Source organism: Antechinus flavipes, chromosome 1 (assembly GCF_016432865.1).
Source record: "Antechinus flavipes isolate AdamAnt ecotype Samford, QLD, Australia chromosome 1, AdamAnt_v2, whole genome shotgun sequence".
Classification (NCBI taxonomy): domain Eukaryota; kingdom Metazoa; phylum Chordata; class Mammalia; order Dasyuromorphia; family Dasyuridae; genus Antechinus; species Antechinus flavipes.
Window position 1 is genome coordinate 655,589,654 of NC_067398.1, and position 20,419 is coordinate 655,610,072.

The 20,419-nt window shown below is 42.7% G+C and overlaps 1 protein-coding gene across 2 annotated transcripts in view; it reads right to left on the reverse strand.

Annotated features, from left to right (window-relative positions):
* CACNA1A (calcium voltage-gated channel subunit alpha1 A) overlaps positions 1-20,419 on the reverse strand; it is a 248,568-nt gene that overhangs the window by 85,683 nt on the left and 142,466 nt on the right. For both annotated transcript variants that reach the window (XM_051971665.1, XM_051971666.1), the window contains exons 12-19: positions 19,873-19,985; positions 19,404-19,516; positions 19,057-19,188; positions 18,706-18,778; positions 16,446-16,563; positions 15,741-15,808; positions 7,970-8,076; positions 6,676-7,500 (exon numbers count right to left, since the gene is read on the reverse strand). In XM_051971665.1, coding sequence (XP_051827625.1) covers positions 6,676-7,500; positions 7,970-8,076; positions 15,741-15,808; positions 16,446-16,563; positions 18,706-18,778; positions 19,057-19,188; positions 19,404-19,516; positions 19,873-19,985 — 1,549 coding nt within the window. The remainder of the gene's footprint in view (positions 1-6,675; positions 7,501-7,969; positions 8,077-15,740; positions 15,809-16,445; positions 16,564-18,705; positions 18,779-19,056; positions 19,189-19,403; positions 19,517-19,872; positions 19,986-20,419) is intronic.

Below are 20,419 nucleotides of genomic sequence, written 5' to 3' on the forward strand. Positions count from 1 at the left end.
CAAATCCAAGTTAGGAAATATAGTCAAAATCTTGGCAACATTTCCAAGATTCAAACTTCAAGTTTGCAGCTGACACAAAAAAATAGTAATAATTTAGTGAAGCCCAATAAGTAGATCCAAAAAAAATCTTTCACAAGTAATATGCCTTTCTAGGGAACCAACCACAGAATCACGAATCTCTGAGGGTACCGCATCCAATTCCTCTCTGAATGAGAATCCTCTCAGGTCCTGACCAACAAGTGATTATCCAGACTTTGCTTGGTGACCTCTACAATGATAGAAAGCTCACTATCTGCCACAGGAATTTATTTTACTTTGGGATAACACTAATTGCTAGAAAGTAGTCCTATGCCTCCCTATAACTTCTGCCCATTGCTTCTGATACTACCCTCTAAGGAAAAGTAGAACAATCCTAATACTTCTACATAAAAGCTCTTAAAGTGCTTGAACACAGCTCTTTTATCTATCTTGAATGTTCTCTTCTCCTCACTAAAAACCTCCTTTTCCTTTATCTGAACTGAGTTGTATAAAACCACAAGTTGGGACTTTATTTGATAAGTGTGGTTTCTAGTTTCCGCCACTCTCTGGATCTACTCCAGGTTATCAATGTCCTTTCAAAAATGTGGTCTTTTAAATTGGCCATTATGCCATCTGACCAGGGCATAAAGTCCAGGAGAGGAACACTTACAGGCATTGACTCAGTAGAGTCCTAAAGAGGTGAATCCAGTGAATTAGAATCACATATTAGAATTCTTGTCGGATAACAACTCAATTTGTTATTCTTGGTGTGATATCTTCTGGTTATCTACTAAACTTACCTACTTCATCATTCTTCTAATCTCCCAGGTTCAGAACCTCAGAGTCATCCTCCAATTTCCCTCTCCCTCATCCCACATATCAGCTGCCAAAATCTGTCATTTCTATACCCTTGCTTCCCATCTCCAACCTTCTTGCTACTTGCATATTCACCCACTCAGTCCAGTCCCCTAACACATCTAAACAGTTGCAGCGGTCTGCTAATTGCTCTTCTTATTTTCAGTCTTTCTCTCCTATAATCCACTCTACTCGAAGATGCCTTAAGTAGCTCTCTCCCTTACCCAATAAATTCTTGTGACTCACTATTGGCCCAAGGATCAAATGCAAATTCCATTTGGCTGTTAAAGCCCTTCACAAACCCGGCCTCAACCTACCTGTCTATTCTTAATGTAACTTATTCCTCTTCCTGTACTCTAAAATCCAAACCGCCCTTCTCTCAGTTCCTCTCACACAGAATTCCATCTCCTATTTCCTCATCTTTGCATTGCCTGCAATGTACTGTTTCACAAATTCCTCCCACTTCCTTTAAGACAAAGCTAAGTTATCATCCTTTATACTATTCCTTTGGGCAACTATGTGGTCCAATGGACAGAGCACCAGTCCTGGAGTCTGAGTTCAATCCAGCTTCAGGTACCTGTTAGCTATATGACCCTTGCCAAGTCATTTAAGCCCTCTTTGCCTCAGTTCTTCAGCTGTAGTATGAAGACACACAGAGAAGGAAATGGCGAACCAGTCCCGTATCTTTGCTAAGAAAATTCCAAGGATTTTCTTATAGAGTTGGACATGATTGAACAACAACAACAACAACAACATACTATTCCTTTCCTGATACTTATTCTTTATACATACATATGGCTACATGTATGCAGACAGGCTCTCTTCTCTATTAGCCCTTTGAGAGCTGGGACTGTTTAATTTTTGGTCTTTACTTTGCTAGTGCTAGGAACCTAGCACAGTACCTGGAATACAGCTAGCACTTAATAAAGGTTTGTTAGGGAGCAGCTAGGTGGCACAGTGGATAGAGCACCAGCCCTGAAGTCAGAAGAACCTGAGTTCAAATCTGGCCTCAGACACTAATACTTTCTGGCTGTGTGACCCTGGGCAAGTCACTTAATCCCCATTGCCTCAGCAAAACTAAATAAATATTTAAATAAAATTTAAATAAAAAATTTAAATATTTGTTAGCTCACTTGATTCAGGGCTCCCAAAATCTATGCTGATAGGTAAAGCTGCTTTCATTCTTTAGACTATATAGGCTTGGTGTGAGATGGTGACATTGATCCAGTCACGCTCCATTTTTGAGGCTTGTTTATGGTAAGAGTCACTCTCTCAGGCAAGATGGGAAAGAAGTTAATTCCCCCATTCTATAAATGAAGAAATCAAGAGCAGAATCCTGCTCAGAGCATCTACTGCATGTCTCACTTATAAAAATTACATCAGGGTGTCATGTTGGAAAGAGACCTCAGAAACTATTTACTATCCATGTGACTTTGAGCAAGTCACTTAATTTCCCTTTCCTTAATAGTAGAATGGAGATAACAATAGAACCTACCTCTCAGGGTCATTGTGAGCATCAAATGAGATAATAATTGTAAAATGCTTCTCACAGTGCTTGGCCCATAATAAATGCTATAGAAATACTAGCTATTATAATTATTGTTATCATTACTTTTTATAGTCATTGTGAACATCTGATGAAATAATATTTATAAAGCACTTAGCATATATCTGGCACAGAGTAGTCATTTTTAAATCTTGACTCCTTTAATGATCTCAGCAGTCTACTAAAAATCCCCCCAAAAAAGTTGAGGCATACAACACAACTGAGGTAAATCAGGGATGGGGACATTTATTCCTATAGTTGTGAAAAAAGCAACCCAACAAGAAAAGGTCGGAAGATGAGGATATTACACCATGAAAACACTCTCTTTTGACATATTTTCTTTTCCCTGTGTCTTTTTGAAAACACTTTTTCTTCAATTACACATAAAAACAATTTTTAACATATATATTTAAATTTTAAGTTCCCTATTTTTAATTTTAAAATTCAGATAGGTATAAGGCTATATAGTACTTTCAAATATAAACTAATTATCCCATCCCTAATAGAAATAAACTCTCCTTTTACTCCTTATCCTCAGAATCATGGTAGAAAACATCTGGATGGAGATAATAGAAATAAAAGCAATATTGTTATGGACATGCAGATTAATTGTTATTGGTATTAGACTACCTGGACAAAGAGAGAAAGTAGAAAAGGAATTTGGAAAACAAACCATAAGCTTAGCCCTGAGGCAGGATTTAGTAGCTCTGATGGGGTCTTCATTTATCTGGCTCAGTGGATTGAGCGCTGGATCCAGAATCAAAAGACATGAGTTCAAATGTAGCCTCAGATACTAATTTGGGCACAATCTTTATGTAGAGACATATTTGTATGTGTGTATGTGAATGTGAGTGTCTGTAAAGATGGTCTCCAATTTGGGGGTTGTGACCCCAGTGATAGCCAGTTGGGGGGGGGCTTGTCTCCAACACCTATCTTCATCCACAGACTCCTGCAGTCCACTTCCCTCCCCTATATAACTCTGCATCTCCCCTTCTCTGAATCAGGCTTTAGTCCCAACCACTACTAGGCACCCATGTAGTATTTTCACAGATGCCCCTGGGAAAATCCATTCTCCTTCCAGTAAAATCATTCAGATCACTTCGTGGCTATAGTGGGTATGCCTGGGGGGGTTCTGCACATGGAGGCAGTGAAAATCTGCTTCCCCCATCTTTTGGAATGGAACACAATGAGTCCCACAGTATGAGCAAGCATGGAAAGATGCCGATTGCATTATAAGATCTTTCCCCCAAAACTGAGCTCTTGGGCTCATAACTTAACCTCTAACTCAATTTCCAGAACTATGAAAATGGGGATAATAGTAGCACCTAATTAACTTAACCTCTGACTCAGTTTCCACTTCTGTAAAAATAGTAGCATCTAATTTTCATGATTGTTGCGAGCATAAAATGAAATGATCTGGGTACATATTTTTTCAACCTTAAAGTATTATATCAATGCTAGCTATTAATAATTATCTAGGTCCTATTACCTAGCCTCTAATTCTCCATGTTTTCCTCTTGAAGAGAGGAAGAGCCTTTGTTAAATGTTGTGTTAATGTGCAATTTCACCAGGCTGGTAATTCAGATCTTCCTGATGCCAAATTCAATACTTATCTATTATGACACTTAGTAATAATGGCTTTTTGGTTTGGGGTTGTTGTTGTGTTTTTCTGGAAGTTATCAGGGTGGTAATTTTCCTACAGTCACACAGCTACTATGTATCTGAGGCTACATTTGAACTCAGGTTCTCCTGACTCCAGGGCCAGTATTCTATGCACTGCACTACCTGGCTGCCCCTTAGTAGTAATTTGATGTCAGCCTGGATGTTGTCTGGTACAAGGGACTCCAAATTTTTTTGATTTTGGACCCCTATCAACAAAACATTTTTTACATGTAACTCTAATGTGTATGCATTTATTTATAAATTATATATGTGTGCTATTGTATTTAAAATTATGTGCATTATAAAGCTTACCATAAAGAATGAGGAATTTTAAAAGGATAAGAAAAAAAGAAATAATTTTGATTCTGGAGCCAATAGGCAATCACTGGAGCTTCTTGAGTAGGGAAATAATCTAATTGGACTCGTACTATTGAAGTATGATTTTGACAACTGTATTGAGGATAGATTGGGGAGATGAGAGAACCAGAGTCAAGAAAACCAATGAGGAGGCTGTTGTAGAAGTCAAGGTGACAGGTAAGGAAATTCTGAGCTATGGAGATTGGCCATGTGATAGGAGAAAGGGGGATAAATGTCAGAGATGTGGAGGCTGAAACAATAAGATGTGGTAGCCAATTGGAGATGAGGTGAGGGACGGTTAGGAGTTAAAGATGTCCCTGAGGTTGAAAACCTGGTTGACTAAAAAAGAAAGAGAGCTCAGTTTTGGGGGAAAGATCTTATAATGCAATCGGCATCTTTCCATGCTTGCTCATACTGTGGGACTCATTGTGTTCCATTCCAAAAGATGGGGGAAGCAGATTTTCACTGCCTCCATGTGCAGAACCCCCCCAGGCATACCCACTATAGCCACGAAGTGATCTGAATGATTTTACTGGAAGGAGAATGGATTTTCCCAGGGGCATCTGTGAAAATACTACATGGGTGCCTAGTAGTGGTTGGGACTAAAGCCTGATTCAGAGAAGGGGAGATGCAGAGTTATATAGGGGAGGGAAGTGGACTGCAGGAGTCTGTGGATGAAGATAGATGTTGGAGACAAGCCCCCCCAACTGGCTATCATTGGGGTCACAACCCCCAAATTGGAGACCATCTTTACAGACACTCACATTCACACACACACACACACACAAATATGTCTCTACATAAAGATATATGTGTATATGTATTTATCAATTACTTAATGGTAAAGGGATAAACATCATGCTAATCAAGATTGCTGATGACCCAAGCTCACAAGGACAGTTACTACACTGGATGACAAAGATAGGAGTCAAAGAAATTTAGCGAGGCTAAACTATTAGAAATACTATAATAAGATGAAATTTACCAGAAGATAAATGGAAAATCTCAAATTTGGGGTCCCAGGACTTTAAATTCCTGAATACAAGATGGGGGAGAAGTGACTTGATAGCAGTCCATTTGGAAAAAAGATCTGGGGGTTTCAGCAGATTGCTAGTTCAATATTACTTAAAAGAATGATAAAAAGCTATATAATACAATCTTATTCTTCATTAAGATAGACATAGTGTCAGGATGATTTCAGAGAGGCCTGGAGAGACTTACATGAACTGATACTAAGAAAAGTGAGTAGAACAAGAAAACATACACAGCAACAACATGATTTTACAATGATCAATTCTGATGGACATGGCTCTTTTCAACAGTGAGGTGATTCAGGCCAGCTCCAGTGGTTGTGTGATGGAGAGAGACATCTGCACCCAGAGAGAAGACTGTGGGGATCGAGGAGGGACCACAACATGGTATTTTCACTTTTTATTGTTGTTTGCTTGCTTTTTGTTTTCTTTCTCATTTTTTCCCTTTTTGATCTGATTTTTCTTGTGCAGCAGGACAATTGTGGAAATGTGTGTAGAAGAATCGCCCCACTGAGTGTGGGGCTAATAAGCAGTGATACTGGTGGTGATGGTGGGAGCAGGCTCCCCCTGCCCCAAGCTAACCTCTGCCTCACAGCCCATCCTACCCTAAGAATGGGAGCTTGGGCCAGACCAGGTGGTCCTTTAGTGGTGAATGTTCAGGGGAAGTTCATGGGAATGAATAAGAGAGCTGGGTAACTTTTTCAGAAGATCGGGGGCATGGGAGGAATAAAAATGTCTCGTTGCCCTTTTCTGGGAAAGATAAAAAAACCCACAGAGGACTGAGGGCTGGACGCCTCATTCTGGCCTGTGCAAACCTAATCTCATTACCCTGGCAGTCCAAGGCCAGAGCTCGGGAGCTTTGGATAGCCCAGCGGCAGGAGGGAGACGCAGACACGCAGGTGCAGGGCAACCGGCTGAGCGGCGTCTCCAGCAGCTGGGGAGAAGTGGGGGACCTCATTATTGACACAAACTGAATCAATTAAAAACACGCACACACACGGACAATCACAGGAAAAATTAAAAGAGATGAAATTGGTTCAGAGGTTGCTTACAAGGGCAGAAGTAGCAAGAGGGGGGCAAAAGCCTCCCCTTTTTTGGCCTGGGATCGCAGCGATCTCTGGGTAAGTTAGCCAGAGTAGGAGGCAACCCTGGGGACACTGCGGCCCCATCCCCTCCCGCCAGGGCTCTGGAGCTCCCTTTACTTACTTCCTCCGCCGGTGCCTCCTCTCCTTGTCTTCTCTCTTGAGGTCGTTGTCGTAGGCAGGGGCGGCGTGGCGGTGTCGGCGCCGCCGGTCCCCGTCCGGAGGCTCATTCTCCCCGTCGCCTGCTCGGCTGGGCCGGCTGCCCTCTCGGTGGCGATACCGCCGCTCTGACTTATTGCTGTCCTCGGTGCCCTCCTCGCCCGGCCGCCGATGGGTCCGGTGTCTCCGGGGCTCCCGCTCCCCCTCACCTGTCCGGGGAGAGCCGCTGCGGCTCTCTTTGCTGCCCCCCTGCCGGTGCTGATGCCTCCGATGGGGGTCCCCCGGTTTGCTCCGTTCTGGGTCACCCTCCCGAAAGCCCCGATCCTGGTTCCCGTCGCGCTCCTTGGTCTGGTACTCGGGCTCCCTCCCATATGACCCCTCGTGGTTCAGGTCGGCCTCTTTGCTGCTGCTCCTCTGCCTCCGGGGCTCCAGGCCCCCCGAATCGGCCCGCTCGTAGCCTCCCCGCGTCCGGTCGTAGTAGCGGGCCTGCTTCCTGAGGAAGTCTTCTGCACGTTGCTGGCTGAGCCGCTGGTCCATGGAGGGATCGCTGGGTCTGCTCTTGTTGGTATTATTGTTGCGGTTTTCCTGTGGGTCCACCACCAGGGGCCTGTCCAGGTGAGTCTTAATGTCAGGCCTCATATGTCGGCCATAGGAGACTTTCCATCTCTCCTCGGGGCCCAGCTCGTTGTAGAGGGCCTCCCGGCTAGCCAGCAGGTTCTGTTTCCGCATCTCGCTTGTTCTCTGCTCCCACACTGACTTGGAGGATTTTTGGTTTTTCTGCTGTTCTTTCCTGGAACGGAACCACGGAAGTATGAAACGAGAAGACACTCAGATGTCCCCCAGTTCTGAGAGGACGGCAGAGGTCTTGGTCCCATTGGGTAGGAGTCTCTCCTGTCCTTAAAATTCTCCCACCTCCCTTGGCAGACACCCTGGTCCAAAACTCTGGCCCTGCAGTAACACTGTTTCCCTCCAGCCGTCTCTGCCCTAGTGGGGAAATCCCACAAAGGGTAGAAGGGCTTGTCTCACCGCTCCCTTCCCCACTTATGGGCAAGGGCTCTCGCCATCTCCTACGGGACGGTCAATATTAAAGAGAGAACAGGTTTGGTTGCGTGACATCAAAAGGTCAGCCACGGGAAGCCACCCTCCCTATTCCTTCTGCTGAGACGGAGGGTTCGTGCTCCAGCCCAGGGGGGGCTGAGATGGCCAGGCCCTGGGTCTCTGGGCCTCTTGCTAAGCTCCCCTGGATGGGCGGCACTTACATGGCTATGGACATGTTGGCTGCAGACAGAGGACTCACTTCTGCCACTTCCTTTGCTTTTTGCAAGGCAAGCTTTTGGTTGGCTGCCTCTTCCTCTTCTTGTTCATCCTAGAGAGCACATATGTTCTCCATTCACACACCATAGATAGAGGTCTTGGGTCCTGATCTCTGACCCTAGCATAGACTGGTGATTGCTAAGAACCCTGTTCTAAAACATCCTCCCCAAGTCCCCCCTCCCCACTGGGATCTGGCCTGGCCTCTGAGGGGAGTGGCCAATGAGCAGCTGATGCACAGCTGTCAAAGCCTTTCCTCCCTCCTCCTTCCTGGTTTCCTGCTCCTCAGATCTCTGAATCCCCAAAGTCAAAACACAGCCAGCCCCACATGCATGGGGAGTAAATTCCACCTCTCCCCCGCCTATGTGCTCAGGGCTCCTCCTATAGCTGCCCTCAGCCCACAGCATGCAGTGCTCATCACTCCCCCACAGAGACACAAGGAGAGAACCCAGTGGTCCACAGTAGCCCACAGCCCACGGCATACAGTGCTTGCAGTTCCCCATGCAGGGACGCAGGAAGGAAGCTCACTGGTCCATGCGTGGCATGCAGCACACAGAACTCCCACACAGAGACACAAGTAGGGAGCCCACAGGTCCACAGGGGCATGGATGGAGCTCTCTCTGGGGAAGGGGAGATAGAGAGGGAAGGGCAAGCCAGGTAAAGTTTCACTGCTGCTGGACTTCCCTGGGGGGTCACCAGCTGGACAGACTCAGAGAGAAGGAAGTTGGAAAAGGGGGCGTAAAAAAGACATTAAAAAAATACATACATAAAAAGACGTTTTGGACTTTTAATCCATCTTCAGCCTCCATGCAGCCCCTTATTTGTAAAACAGAAAACAAAAAGAAAGAAAGAAATGGACAGAACAAACCCCACCGATAGAGTCATCATGCTACTCCAATGCATCTTCCTTAGCCAGACACAGCTCTTTGTGATAAAGAAGCAAAGTTACCACCTAGGAAACAGCCAGACCAGGACATTTCTTGTCATCTATGACAAGCAGATGGAGAAAAGTCAGCCAGTCTTTGGCTAATGGAGTTCCCCTTTCCCTCTGCATGGGACCTCTCTGGCTAAGAATGCCAGTACTGTCATTTCTCACTATTGGAGCACCCTGGCAGAAGCACCAGAGAATCAAGGAGTTAAGGGCAAAAGGAAAGACCCTCAGCTCTAGGACCCCTTTCCCAGACCTTTTCAAAGCTGGGTTGCCTTGGGAAGTGGAGAGTTTCCTCTTTTCTGGCCTAGTCTGTAATATGGTTCAAATAATTGGAGAATGGAAAAAGTTGGGCTATTATTCTAAGTTATACCCAAGTGGATGTGACTCTCTTAAACAACCCTGACAAACTGTTTTCATGTTTGACATTGAAGATGTCCAGGGGAGGGCAGGGGTGGATGTCAGGACCCACAATGCTCCCCTCTCCCTGCCCTTCCACTCCAGACAGTCCATTCCATTTCTGGATAGCACTATTAGTGAAAGAATTTTTTCTTACCTTAAGCCTAAATCTGCCTCTCTAGAATTTCTACCCATCATTCCTAATTCTGCCCTTTGGGATCAGCCAGAACAAATCTAATCACTTGACAACACTTTGAATATTTGAAGACAGTTACCATGCCTCCCTCCTTCCCCCCACAAGTCTTTTCTTTTCCAAGCTAAACATCCCCAAGGGAACTGACCCCCTTGGAACCAGACTTTCTAACCTGATTGAGCCATTTCCATTATCTACAGGACTGGCAATGGGCCTCTCTCAATGGAATTTTCCAATTCCAATTGACTTTGCAGAGATGTGACAGCATCTAAATTTAAATTCAGTCCCATTAACATTTATTAAGTGCCTACTGTGCATCAGACACTGTGCGAGATGCTGGGGACAAAGACAAGAAGGAAAGAGTCTCTGTCCTCAGGATGCTTATATTCTATTTCAGGGTACGCCAAAAGCAAATATTAGAGAATTTGAGGAAGAAGTGAGAGCACTAAGAACCTGGAATTGGGGAATACTACACAGAGTCCTTTATGCCTGAAGAAAGAGAATAAAGTTCTAAAGCGTGAGGAGGGAATGGCAAATGATGGTATCAGTAGATGGCATGTGAAGCTCGGAGGAACAGCTAATAGTCTAGTTAGGTTGAAATATAAACTCTGATGGGGATTGGGAGGAGTTAAAAATGGAAAAAGGGTGGAAGGGTATGTTGGTGCTAGATTGTGGATGGTTTAAAATGCCAGGCTGAGGAGTTTTTATTTTATTCTAGAGGCAACAGGAAATCCTCAAGAGTTTTTGAAGAGGCGAGTGTCATAGTCAGATTAGAAGATTATTTTGGCAGCTGTATGGAGAATGAACTGAAGAAGGGAAGATGCTAAAAAACAGGAAGACCAATTAGGAGGCTATTTAAACAATCAAAGTAAAAAGTATTTGAGATTTGAAAGAGAGTGGTGGTCTTATGAATGCAAGGAAAGGGAAAAGATAGGAGAGATATTATGATGGTAGGATTGATGAGATTTGGCAACTGATCTTTGCCACTTTGCCTCACTGTGGTTAACCCCGCCCCCTCCTCCCCCAAAAGGCTTTGTCCTAGATCTTCCTCTATCTCCCTTAATGATCTCATCAGCTCCCAGGGCTCAATTATTATCTCTGACTATTCCCATTTCTGTATATCTAAACCTACTGTCTCTTTTGAGCCCCAACCCAGCATCTTTAACAGCTTAATGCACATTCAGATGTGGCTCTTTTTCTTCTTGTTGTAGAGTTACTTTTTTAGTTGTAAATCTTTATGACTCCATTTGGGTTTTTCTTGGCAAAGATACTGGAGGACATTTCTTTCTCTAGCTCATTTAACAGATGAGGAAACTGGTTGAGTGACTTGTCCAGCATCATATAGTTAGTGAGTGTCTGAAGCCAGATTTGAATTCATAATGATGAGTCTACCTGACTCCGCACCACAGAGCTGCCCTAGAATTTGATATCCGATGGCATTTCAAACTCATTATGTCCAGAACAGAATTATTTCCTTCCTTCCTTCCTTCTCTCCTTCCTTCCTTACTTCCTTCTTTCCTTCCTTTTCTCCCTCCCTCCTTCCTTTCTTCCCTTCTTCCTTCTTTCCTTCCCTCCCTCCTTCCTTGCCTCCTTCCTTCCCTTCTTTCTTCCTTCCTTCCTTCCCTCCTTCCTTCTCTCCTTCTTTCCTTCCTTTTCTTCCCGTCCTCCTTCCTTTCTTCTCTTCCTCCTTCCTTTCCTCCCTCCTTCCTTCCTTCCTTCCTGCCTACTTTCTTTCTTTTCTTGCTCTTCTTTCTTCCTTTCACAATCAGGGTTAAGTGACTTATCTTGGGTCACACATCTACTACTCCAGAGCCAGTGCTTTATCCACTGTTCTACCTTGCTGCCTCTAGAACTTTCCACTCAAACTTTCCCCCTTTCTGAACTTTGCTATTATTGTTGATAACATCACCACCTTCTAAGTTGCAGGTTTAGAATCTCAGTTTCCATTTCAATTCCTCATTCTCCCTCATCCCACATATCTAATTAGTGTCAGATTTTGTTATTTTTTATCCTTTCTACATCTCTCATATAAGTCTCTTCTTTTCATTCATAGAATCATAACCCTAATTCAAGCCCTCATTATCTCTTTCCCCATTTGGAGTTTTCTTGGTGAAGATACTGGAGGACATTTCTTTCTCTGACTCATTCAACAAATGAGAAAACTAGTTGAGTGACTTGTTCAGAGTCATATAGATAGTAAGTGTCTGAGGCCAATTTTGAACTCATAAAGATGAGTCTTCCTGACTCCAGGCACCACATAACTGCCCTATAATTTGACGTCCTTCAATAGCCTTCAAATTGATCACCCTGCCTCAAATCTGTGCCTAATCCAATCCCTTTTTCCATTAAGCCCCCGTTTTCCTAAAATGTGTAGGTCTGACTATGTCATCCTCTTGTTCAACAAACCTCAATCTTTTTCTATTATTTTCAGGATCAAATATAAAATCCTCTGCTTGGCATTTAAGACTCTTTATGACCTGGATTCCTTCTACCACTCCAGATTTTTCCTATTTAACTGACTTCTTTGAACTTAACAGGATGGTGATACCAACTTATGTGCCATTCCTTGTATAAGACTCTTCATCTCCTATCTCTGTGCTTCTGTGCTGACTGCTATCCCTTATGTCTGGAATGTTCTGCCTCCTTACTTTTGCTCTGACATCACTGGTTTCTTCCAAGACTTAGTGCAAACCTACTTTCTGTAGGAAGCTTTTTTAGTATTTCTAGACACAGAGCATTTTCCTTTAAGATTATATTCCTTCTATTCTGTATGTCTACTTATTTATTTTATTTATCCCTGCCAAGATAATATTTGAGCCCACAAGAAAAGTTAAGATCATCAAGGGAGAAAATGTAGAGAAAGAATGGAAAAAGATGTAGGAAAAGAATTGGGAACACTCATGCCCAGGTGACTAGAAACCGATGGATCTAGCAAAAAATATTAAGAAAAAGCCATTGGGTACCTAGAATCAATGTCAAAGAAAACAAAAAGAAGGTAGGGTAACCAGGAAAAGGGGTTGGGAAAAGGGATAGTGTTAAAAGCTGCAGAATATTCAAGTAGGTGAAGGAATGAGAAAAGGCCATTAGATTTTGTAGGTAAGAGATTTTTGATAATTTTGGAGAAAGTAGTATTTGTATAGTATTACTACAGAAGCCTGATTGCAAGGGAGAAGAAAAATGTGAAGCTAGTGCAGATGTGAAAGCAATAGGTGTGGATTAGAAATTTAACCATGAAAAGAAGATACATTTAATATTAGCTCAATGGGATGAAAGGAGAAAGTGATTTTGTTTGTTTGTTTTTAAGATGGGGGAGACAGTAAGAAATTTTTAGTAATAGGGAGAGGTGGGGAGAGAGCACATGGAGAGAGAAACAGAGAGGAAGAGATAAACAGACAAAGAGAAAGAGGAGACAGAAAAAAGAGGAGAGAGAAAGAGAGAGAGAGAGAGAGAGAGAGAGAGAGAGAGAGAGAGAGAGAGAGAGAGAGAACGAACACCTTTATCTTTGCCAAAGCCAATGATCCAATCCATCCCATCTGGAATATTATATATTCACTCATTCATTCTCACTCATATTTTTTCTCTCTTTCTGTTTCTGTCTCTTTCTCTTCCTCCCTCCCCCTCTCTTTTCTTCTCTCTCATTCTGTCCTCCTTTTCTCTGTCTTTTCCTATCTCTGTCTCTTTCCTTTTTCTCTGAATGAAACAAAGAAAAAAGGGATGGGGTAAGAGAATGAACTACAGAGTGGAGGAGATGGGGGAGTTCACCAATGACAGCAACATGAAGGAGAGAAGGTCATCTGCTGTGTGTGTTGTGTGTATGTGTGTGTGTGTGTGTGTTGGAAAAGCCATTACGAGGAGTATGATAAAGAATCTAAGAAAAGCAAAACAGTTGTTCAGCTGAAAAAGCCCATTGAAGATGAGGAAAAAACATAAATTTGTAGTGAATCCAATCAGCATGGATGAACAACTCTTTCCAGCAGCTTTTGGCAGCACAGAACTGGGAGCAGGGAAGGCAGATGGTGGGAGCAACCAAGGATTGGAGGGATTCAAAGGTAGAGGGCCATGCATAATTGAATTGGCTAATTATATAATTTATACTATTAAGGGATGAAAGTAAGACCAGAACAAGGGTTATGTATTGGAAGGACAGGGTGGGACAATAGCAGCAAGGACAAAGAGTAGGTTTAGAAGAAGTGGAACAGAAGAGTTGGAAGGGCAAGCACACCTGATTACTTAGCCTGGATCTTTTGGTGAATTCATAATAAAGATGCTTCCCATACTAAATCACCTCTCAGCAAATTGAGCCTCAAGTAGAGCTGTATAGATAGCCCTTTTCTAACCTGCAATCAAGCAGAACTCTTTCTATTGGCTAAATGTGGTTAAATATTCCAAGAATCTAGACTAATGCTATGCTTAAAAATCACTCTTCCTCCTTTTTTTCAATATAGGGGAGATTCATTATCTGGCTGCCTCCAAGGCTGTCTTTGAGATCTTCCAAGAGTCACAAGGTCCATTAAGGAATGTGAAGTTTTTCACTCCTCTTCTGGGGTACGTCTGAGTAACACTATATTGCAAACTCCTTGAGGACAGGTTCTATAGCCTTTTAAAAAAAAAAGCAACTCTATATTTCTCCTAGAATTTTACATAAACTAGGTCAAGGTGCTTTTTGAATGAGTGGGGCTCCAAGACAGTCCAACAGCTAGAAAAATCAGGAAAGGCTAATTTTTAAGGCAGGTAGGGGGCACAGTTCACAATCACTACAAGACTACTTAGATGATACAGTGTCCCAAGATCAGAGCAGGAAGCAATAACTTCCTGAAAGACCATTTGAGATGGACAATTGAGAAATCATTGATTTTGTATCTAAAATAAAGTCTTTTCTCTCTATATTCAGTCATTTTTCAGTCACATTGAACTTTTTCGGATGCCATTTGGGAGTTTTCTTGGCAAAGATGCTGGAGTGGTTGGCCATTTACTTCTCCAGCTCATCTTACAAATGAGGGAACTGAGGTAAGTATGATAAGTAAGTTGTCCTGGTCAAGCACCTCGTAAGTGTCGGAGGCCTGATTTGAACTTGTAAAAATGAGATTTCTTGATTCCAAGCCCAGTGTTCTATATACTGTATCATTATCTCCTTAAATTGATAATAATGATACTAAAGCAAGACTATATCTTCTGGGTACATTATCAACTCACAGGTTTTAGAGGAGGTTACCTTACAGGTTATAGGGAGAAAGAGGGAAGTTAGCTCAGGACGCAAGATCTTCTAAGGAAGATGAGAAAAAGTATCTTTTTAGAGCTGGAAGGGACTTTATAGGTCAAAAAGTACAATGTTTTCATTTTAAAAATGAGGAAATGGAGGCACAGAAGACACATAACTTGCTTAGTGTCACATAGGAGGTAAATAGCAGAGCTAGGCTTCAAACCAACCCAGGTTTCCTTATTCCAAATCATTTACTGCCTCTTTACTTACAAATTCTAGGCAGACTGAGAAATCATACTCAGGACTCCAACAAATTTCCATTTATATAGTGCCTACTATGTGCTAGGTGCTAAAAGCTTTACAAATATTATCTCATTTGAGCCTTAGGTTGATCCTGGGAGGAGGAAAGAGTCTGTTATTATCCCCATTTTTGCAGCTAAGCAAACTGAGGCAAAGAAATCAAATGATTAGCTTAAGGTCATACAACGAATAACTAAGAACACACTTAGGTCTTCCTAATTCCTCAGTCCATTATGAGGGCCCAGAATCATCAGACTAGTCCCAGAGCTTTTCTGATGAAAATATAGGCAAGAAACATACAGGTCAGCCTCAGGGGCTCCAAGGGAGGGAACTAAGTCCATCTAGGACCTGCCTCTCTCTCACTCTTTAGCCTATGGAAGTTGGAGTGGCTGTGGCTAATTGGTTTCCTAGCTGGGAACTTCCCAGCTGAGAGAATATTTGTAAAGCACTTAATAAGTGCCTGGCATACAGGAGGTGCTTAATAAGTGCTTGTTTCCTTCTTTCATTCCTTCTTTTCTCTCTTTTTCTCCCTCCTCCTTCCTTAGGATCTAAAATATACATTTTGATCCTGTACACTAAAAAGTTTTGGTGCTTCTCCAGGTTCCCCCACCCTTCCAGGTTCCCCTTCCACTAGGCTGTCCTGATCAAGCATGAGCAGGTGGTAACTTTGCCAGAGAAACATTCTCCCACCGCCTCCACCTTAGTGAGCTCCTGAGCGTTGGCCAGATTATCCACCGCGATAGCCAAGAACACGTTCAGTAGGGTATCTGGGGAAGCAGGAGTCAAGGACAGAGCCAGCACAAGACAACAGTATCACGAAATCATGGATTTCAATATGGAAGGGACATGGGAGGCCACTGAGTCCAATCCCTTCATTTTACAAATGAGGAAACTAAGAGAGGCTAAATGCCTTGCCCAGGATCATACTACTTCAAAGTATTCGACTCAAAGTATTTGAATTCAGGTTTTCCTGACTGCAAGCATAGCAATATATCATTAATGATGAAAATAATAATAGCAATAGTAACTAATATTTATATAATACTTTAAAGTTATTTCATTTATCCCTCACAACAATTCCAACAATTAGGTACTACTATTATGTCCATTTTCCCCATCACAACAATGCTGTCAAATAGATATGACTATTATTCCCACTTTCCCCAGATGAGGAAACTGAGGCAGACAATGTTTGAGTGATATAACTAAGAAGTATCTCAGGCAGGATTTGAACTCAGATCCTATTAACTCCAAATCCCTTGATGTCACATTCTGCCTCCTCTTTGCTAGTTACAGATATGTCCATTCACATCCTCCATGCCCCACTATAACCTATACACATATACCTTTCCCACCCCAGACTCCCTTTCTCTTCCCCATCCCATTAGGTTGCCCAAAGGATACAGTTCCCAAAGAGTGTCAGCACAATGAAATAGATGGAGAACACCATGCCCCCTTTGACACCCCCTTGAGATTTGATGCCATCATACATCACCTCATTCCAGTCTTCTCCAGTCAAGATCTGAAAAACCAAAAGGATGATATTGATGTCCTTCTCGGCTCCATGGCCAGAGGGAGCTTCTCTGTGGACTCAGACACTCAGCTTGCTGTGGTGGGACAAGCAAATTCCTAGGCTAGAGGTGAACTCTGGCCTCAGTTGCCTTGTGGGAAATGCTGTTCAGAATCCTGCCTCAAATATTTGCTTGGAGAATGTTTCAAGAATACCGCCTATATCTGAGCTCGAGTCATTATTCTTTTACATTCACTTCCATATCCAAATTCTTAAAGTTAGAACTGATAAAAAGAAGTATTATAGAATGATTTTACACATATATGTATATATTTATATGTGTGTGTATACATATATATGCATATCTGTGTCTAATGGTAGCAGTCTCTAAGGCAAGGAAGAGAAAAGAGAAAAAAGAGGAAAAAGAGCTCTCTATTGATAACTCTACCTTACATTTATTCTATATTGATCTATACTATCAATAAATTGATGATTTATTCTATATTGATAATAGAAAACCTATATTTAAAAGGAATAGCTAGTTGTAAACCACAGATTTGTAGTTTCAAGTGTAATCATCTTTTTTTATCTACTATGCCATGGAAATGTTTTTGTTCTTTAAAAAATTAAAAATGATACATATTTGAATAGTTAGAAAAGAAAAACTAAGTACAGGATTTTCTGAACCACTTTTAATTCAGGGCTCTGGATGGGAAATAAGGATTCTTGGATTCTATTCAGGGTATGTATGATGTTTAACAACAGGCTCTCCAAAAATAAAAATGTGCCCATGACATACTTTTATGTTTAATTTGCATTATTAATATATCTTCTATTACTTTCTTAAGCCCAGACAAATAACAAAACAATAAATCAAGCCTTAATTTGTAATATTATACCTCAGTTGTTATCACATATTACAAATTAAGGCTTGATTTATTGTGAAATGTCAATGGCATCAACCCATCTCTGTTTTTCTAGCTTCCTTCAAGACTCAGCTGAAGTCCCATCTTCTTCAGAAGACCTGCCCTAGTCCTTCCAGCTGCTATAGTGTCTTCTTCTTTCAGATTACCTTCCATCTACTCGGATTTGAGTACATACACAAATGCTGACCTATTTTCTTCCCCGTTATAATAGGTGCTCCCTTGAAGACAACTCCAGGGAGTTGTCTGGGGCTTTTCTTGATACTTCTAGGACTTAGAACAGTCCCTGGCACATGAGAAATAAATACTTAATAAAAGCTCATTGACTCAATAACAGATACTTAGGCAGCACTTTAAGGCATAGAGAATAAGGTAAAACCTGATGGAAGCTCTTTGAAAAGAGTAAAAAATTTTAAGTAGGGCTTTCCTCCCCAAGTCCTCTTTGGCTCTTCCATGTGCTGAAGCTACTTCATTTGAAGAAGGGGTTTATCTGTGCTCCTTCCTATTTAAGAGCTGGGAGGAATCTTAGAGATCATGAGTCCAATTGCTCATTTTACCAATGAAAAAACTGAAGCCTGAAGAGGTTAATTATCTTATTTAAAGTCTCACAGGCAATTAGTGGCAGAGCTGGCTAAACTCTCTGTCCCCAAATCCCTGCCACCTCATATAGTACCATCTTAGAGCGTAAGGCTCTAGTTGAAAGCTACTTAGGCTTTGGGTACCAAAGTGTGCCCCCCGCCCCCCATCTCTACTTTGTGTTCCAAGCCCTCAAAGTTCAAGAAAGTAATATGACAAAACTGAGAAGGTAAGAATTATTATTGTGGCTTAGACCAGTGATGGATGGGAGAGAACAAGAGAGAGGAAGAGGAGAGGGGAAAGGTAAAGAAGGAGAAAAAGAATGAAAATAAGGGAGGAAAAGATGAAGGAGAGAGTGAGGGGAAGGGGAAGTTGAGGGGAAGGGAAAGGGAGAGGATGGAGGAGAGGAGAAGAGAGGGAGATGCTGAGGTTAAGGTTCAGGAGAGGAGAGGAAATGAAAGGAGGGAGAGGGGAAGGGGAGGGAGAGGAGAAGGGGAAAGAGAGGAGGAAGAAGAGGCATTTAATCTGTGGTCAGTCCTCTGAATAGCTTAGATATTCTCACTGTATATCTAAAAAGCCAGCTCCACAATTATAGTGACAAATAGGCTTTTAGACTTAATCAAGGTGGGCTAAGGGGGCAGGACAGAAGCCATACCTGAAACACTGTCATTATTGCTGCTGGAAAAGTGTCAAAATTGGTGGGAGGCGTTCCATCATCAAAATTGAATCTGTGCAAAACAAAAACTAACATTGTTTCCATGTCCTAAAGCTCCCCAAGGCTTTTTCCACCACTTTGCAGCACAGGGGCAAGGAACCAGTAGCAATGACACCAGGAGCGCAGGGAGAAAATTTTCAAAATGGCTCCAGTGGGCAAGGAAGATGGGGGGGGGCAGTTCTGCTCCAATGCGATCGATGTGATGGGACAAAGACAATTATGGGACTCCGGGAAAGGGCAAATTCTAGCAGGTGCTGCGAGGGGGTGGATATCAGGATGCTGAGCACTTACTGGCCTCCAAAGAGCTGCATCCCCAAAAGGGCAAACACAACGATGAAGAGGAAGAGAAGGAATAACAAGCTGATGATGGATTTCATGGAGTTCAGGAGAGACACGACCAGGTTCCTGAGAGAAGCCCAGTATCTACCAACAGAAGACCCCGTTACTGAGGGTTACTCCTGGCCGGGTCGGTCAGGTAGGGGGACGAGGGGAGAATGGCTCAGATGCCAGGTTTCCTGTCATGGCCGGTTACTGGCGAGTGTTTGGAGAGACGCCAGCTGCCACATCCCACTCCCGTCTCCTCCCATTCCCACCTCCCACCTGGAATGTCAGGGAAGCAGAGAACAGAGAGCACTTACTTTGTGACTTTGAAAATACGCAATAACCTGAGAGCTCTTAGCACACTGATCCCAAAGGATGTTCCAGGTTTCACCACAGCCCAGATCACCTCAAAAATGCTCCCAATGATAACCTGGAGCAAGAAGCAGCTGGTTGGACAGCAGTGACGGCGGTCCCTCTATTGAACCCCCACCCACACAGCATTTTCCCATGGTGGACATGCCCGAGTAATTTCCTGTGTAATTCCTGACTACCAGACTTTTATCTTCGGTGGGTCTGGAATAATGAATGGTCTCTTTCCAGTCCTGCTTTGCTTCCCTATTATCAATTTGGAAAGTTAGACTCCGAACCACAGAGGGTCAATTTTTTTGCTATCTTCTGGGGAGGTGGAAAACAACTATGAGACTTTTCCCCAGCCACCATCTCCGACCCCTAAAGCCCCTACTGGTTCTAGGCAGGGCTGAACAGGTATATCTCTCAAGAACTTACCCCACAGTCAAAGCAGTTGAAGGAGGAGTGAAAATAAGGCCTCGTTCCAAGCCCATACATTTTTATAAACATTTCGGACATAAAGAGTCCTAAGAAAATGAATTCTGCATAGTCTGGAAGTGAGAGAAGGGAAACAGAAATAAAAAGGAAGATTAGCCTTTGGTGCTCCAGGGCATTTCTCCTCTAGAAGGATCCTAAGGACATTTGATACTTTCACCTTGGCTCCCAATCTTGACTTGGGTGCTTCATAAGCTTCTGGCTTGGTTGGTGACTCATTGTGTAAATGCCATATTTTTTCTGAGTCTCAGTTTTTCCTCTGGGAAAGGGGAAGAATAATTTTTCATGTCCCCATAGAACAGTCTCAGGGGGAGCAAAACAAGCAAATCTCATGAAAAGGACTAGCTGGTGCTCAGAGCTAGATCATCAGGACTTTCTGTAGCTTGTAGTTTTGCCCTGAAGACTCTGATTCTTGCCTGGTCCAGTGAGAAAGTTATGGGAATTAATGGTACTAAAGTGACACTATTGAAAAAAATATATAATACTGGTA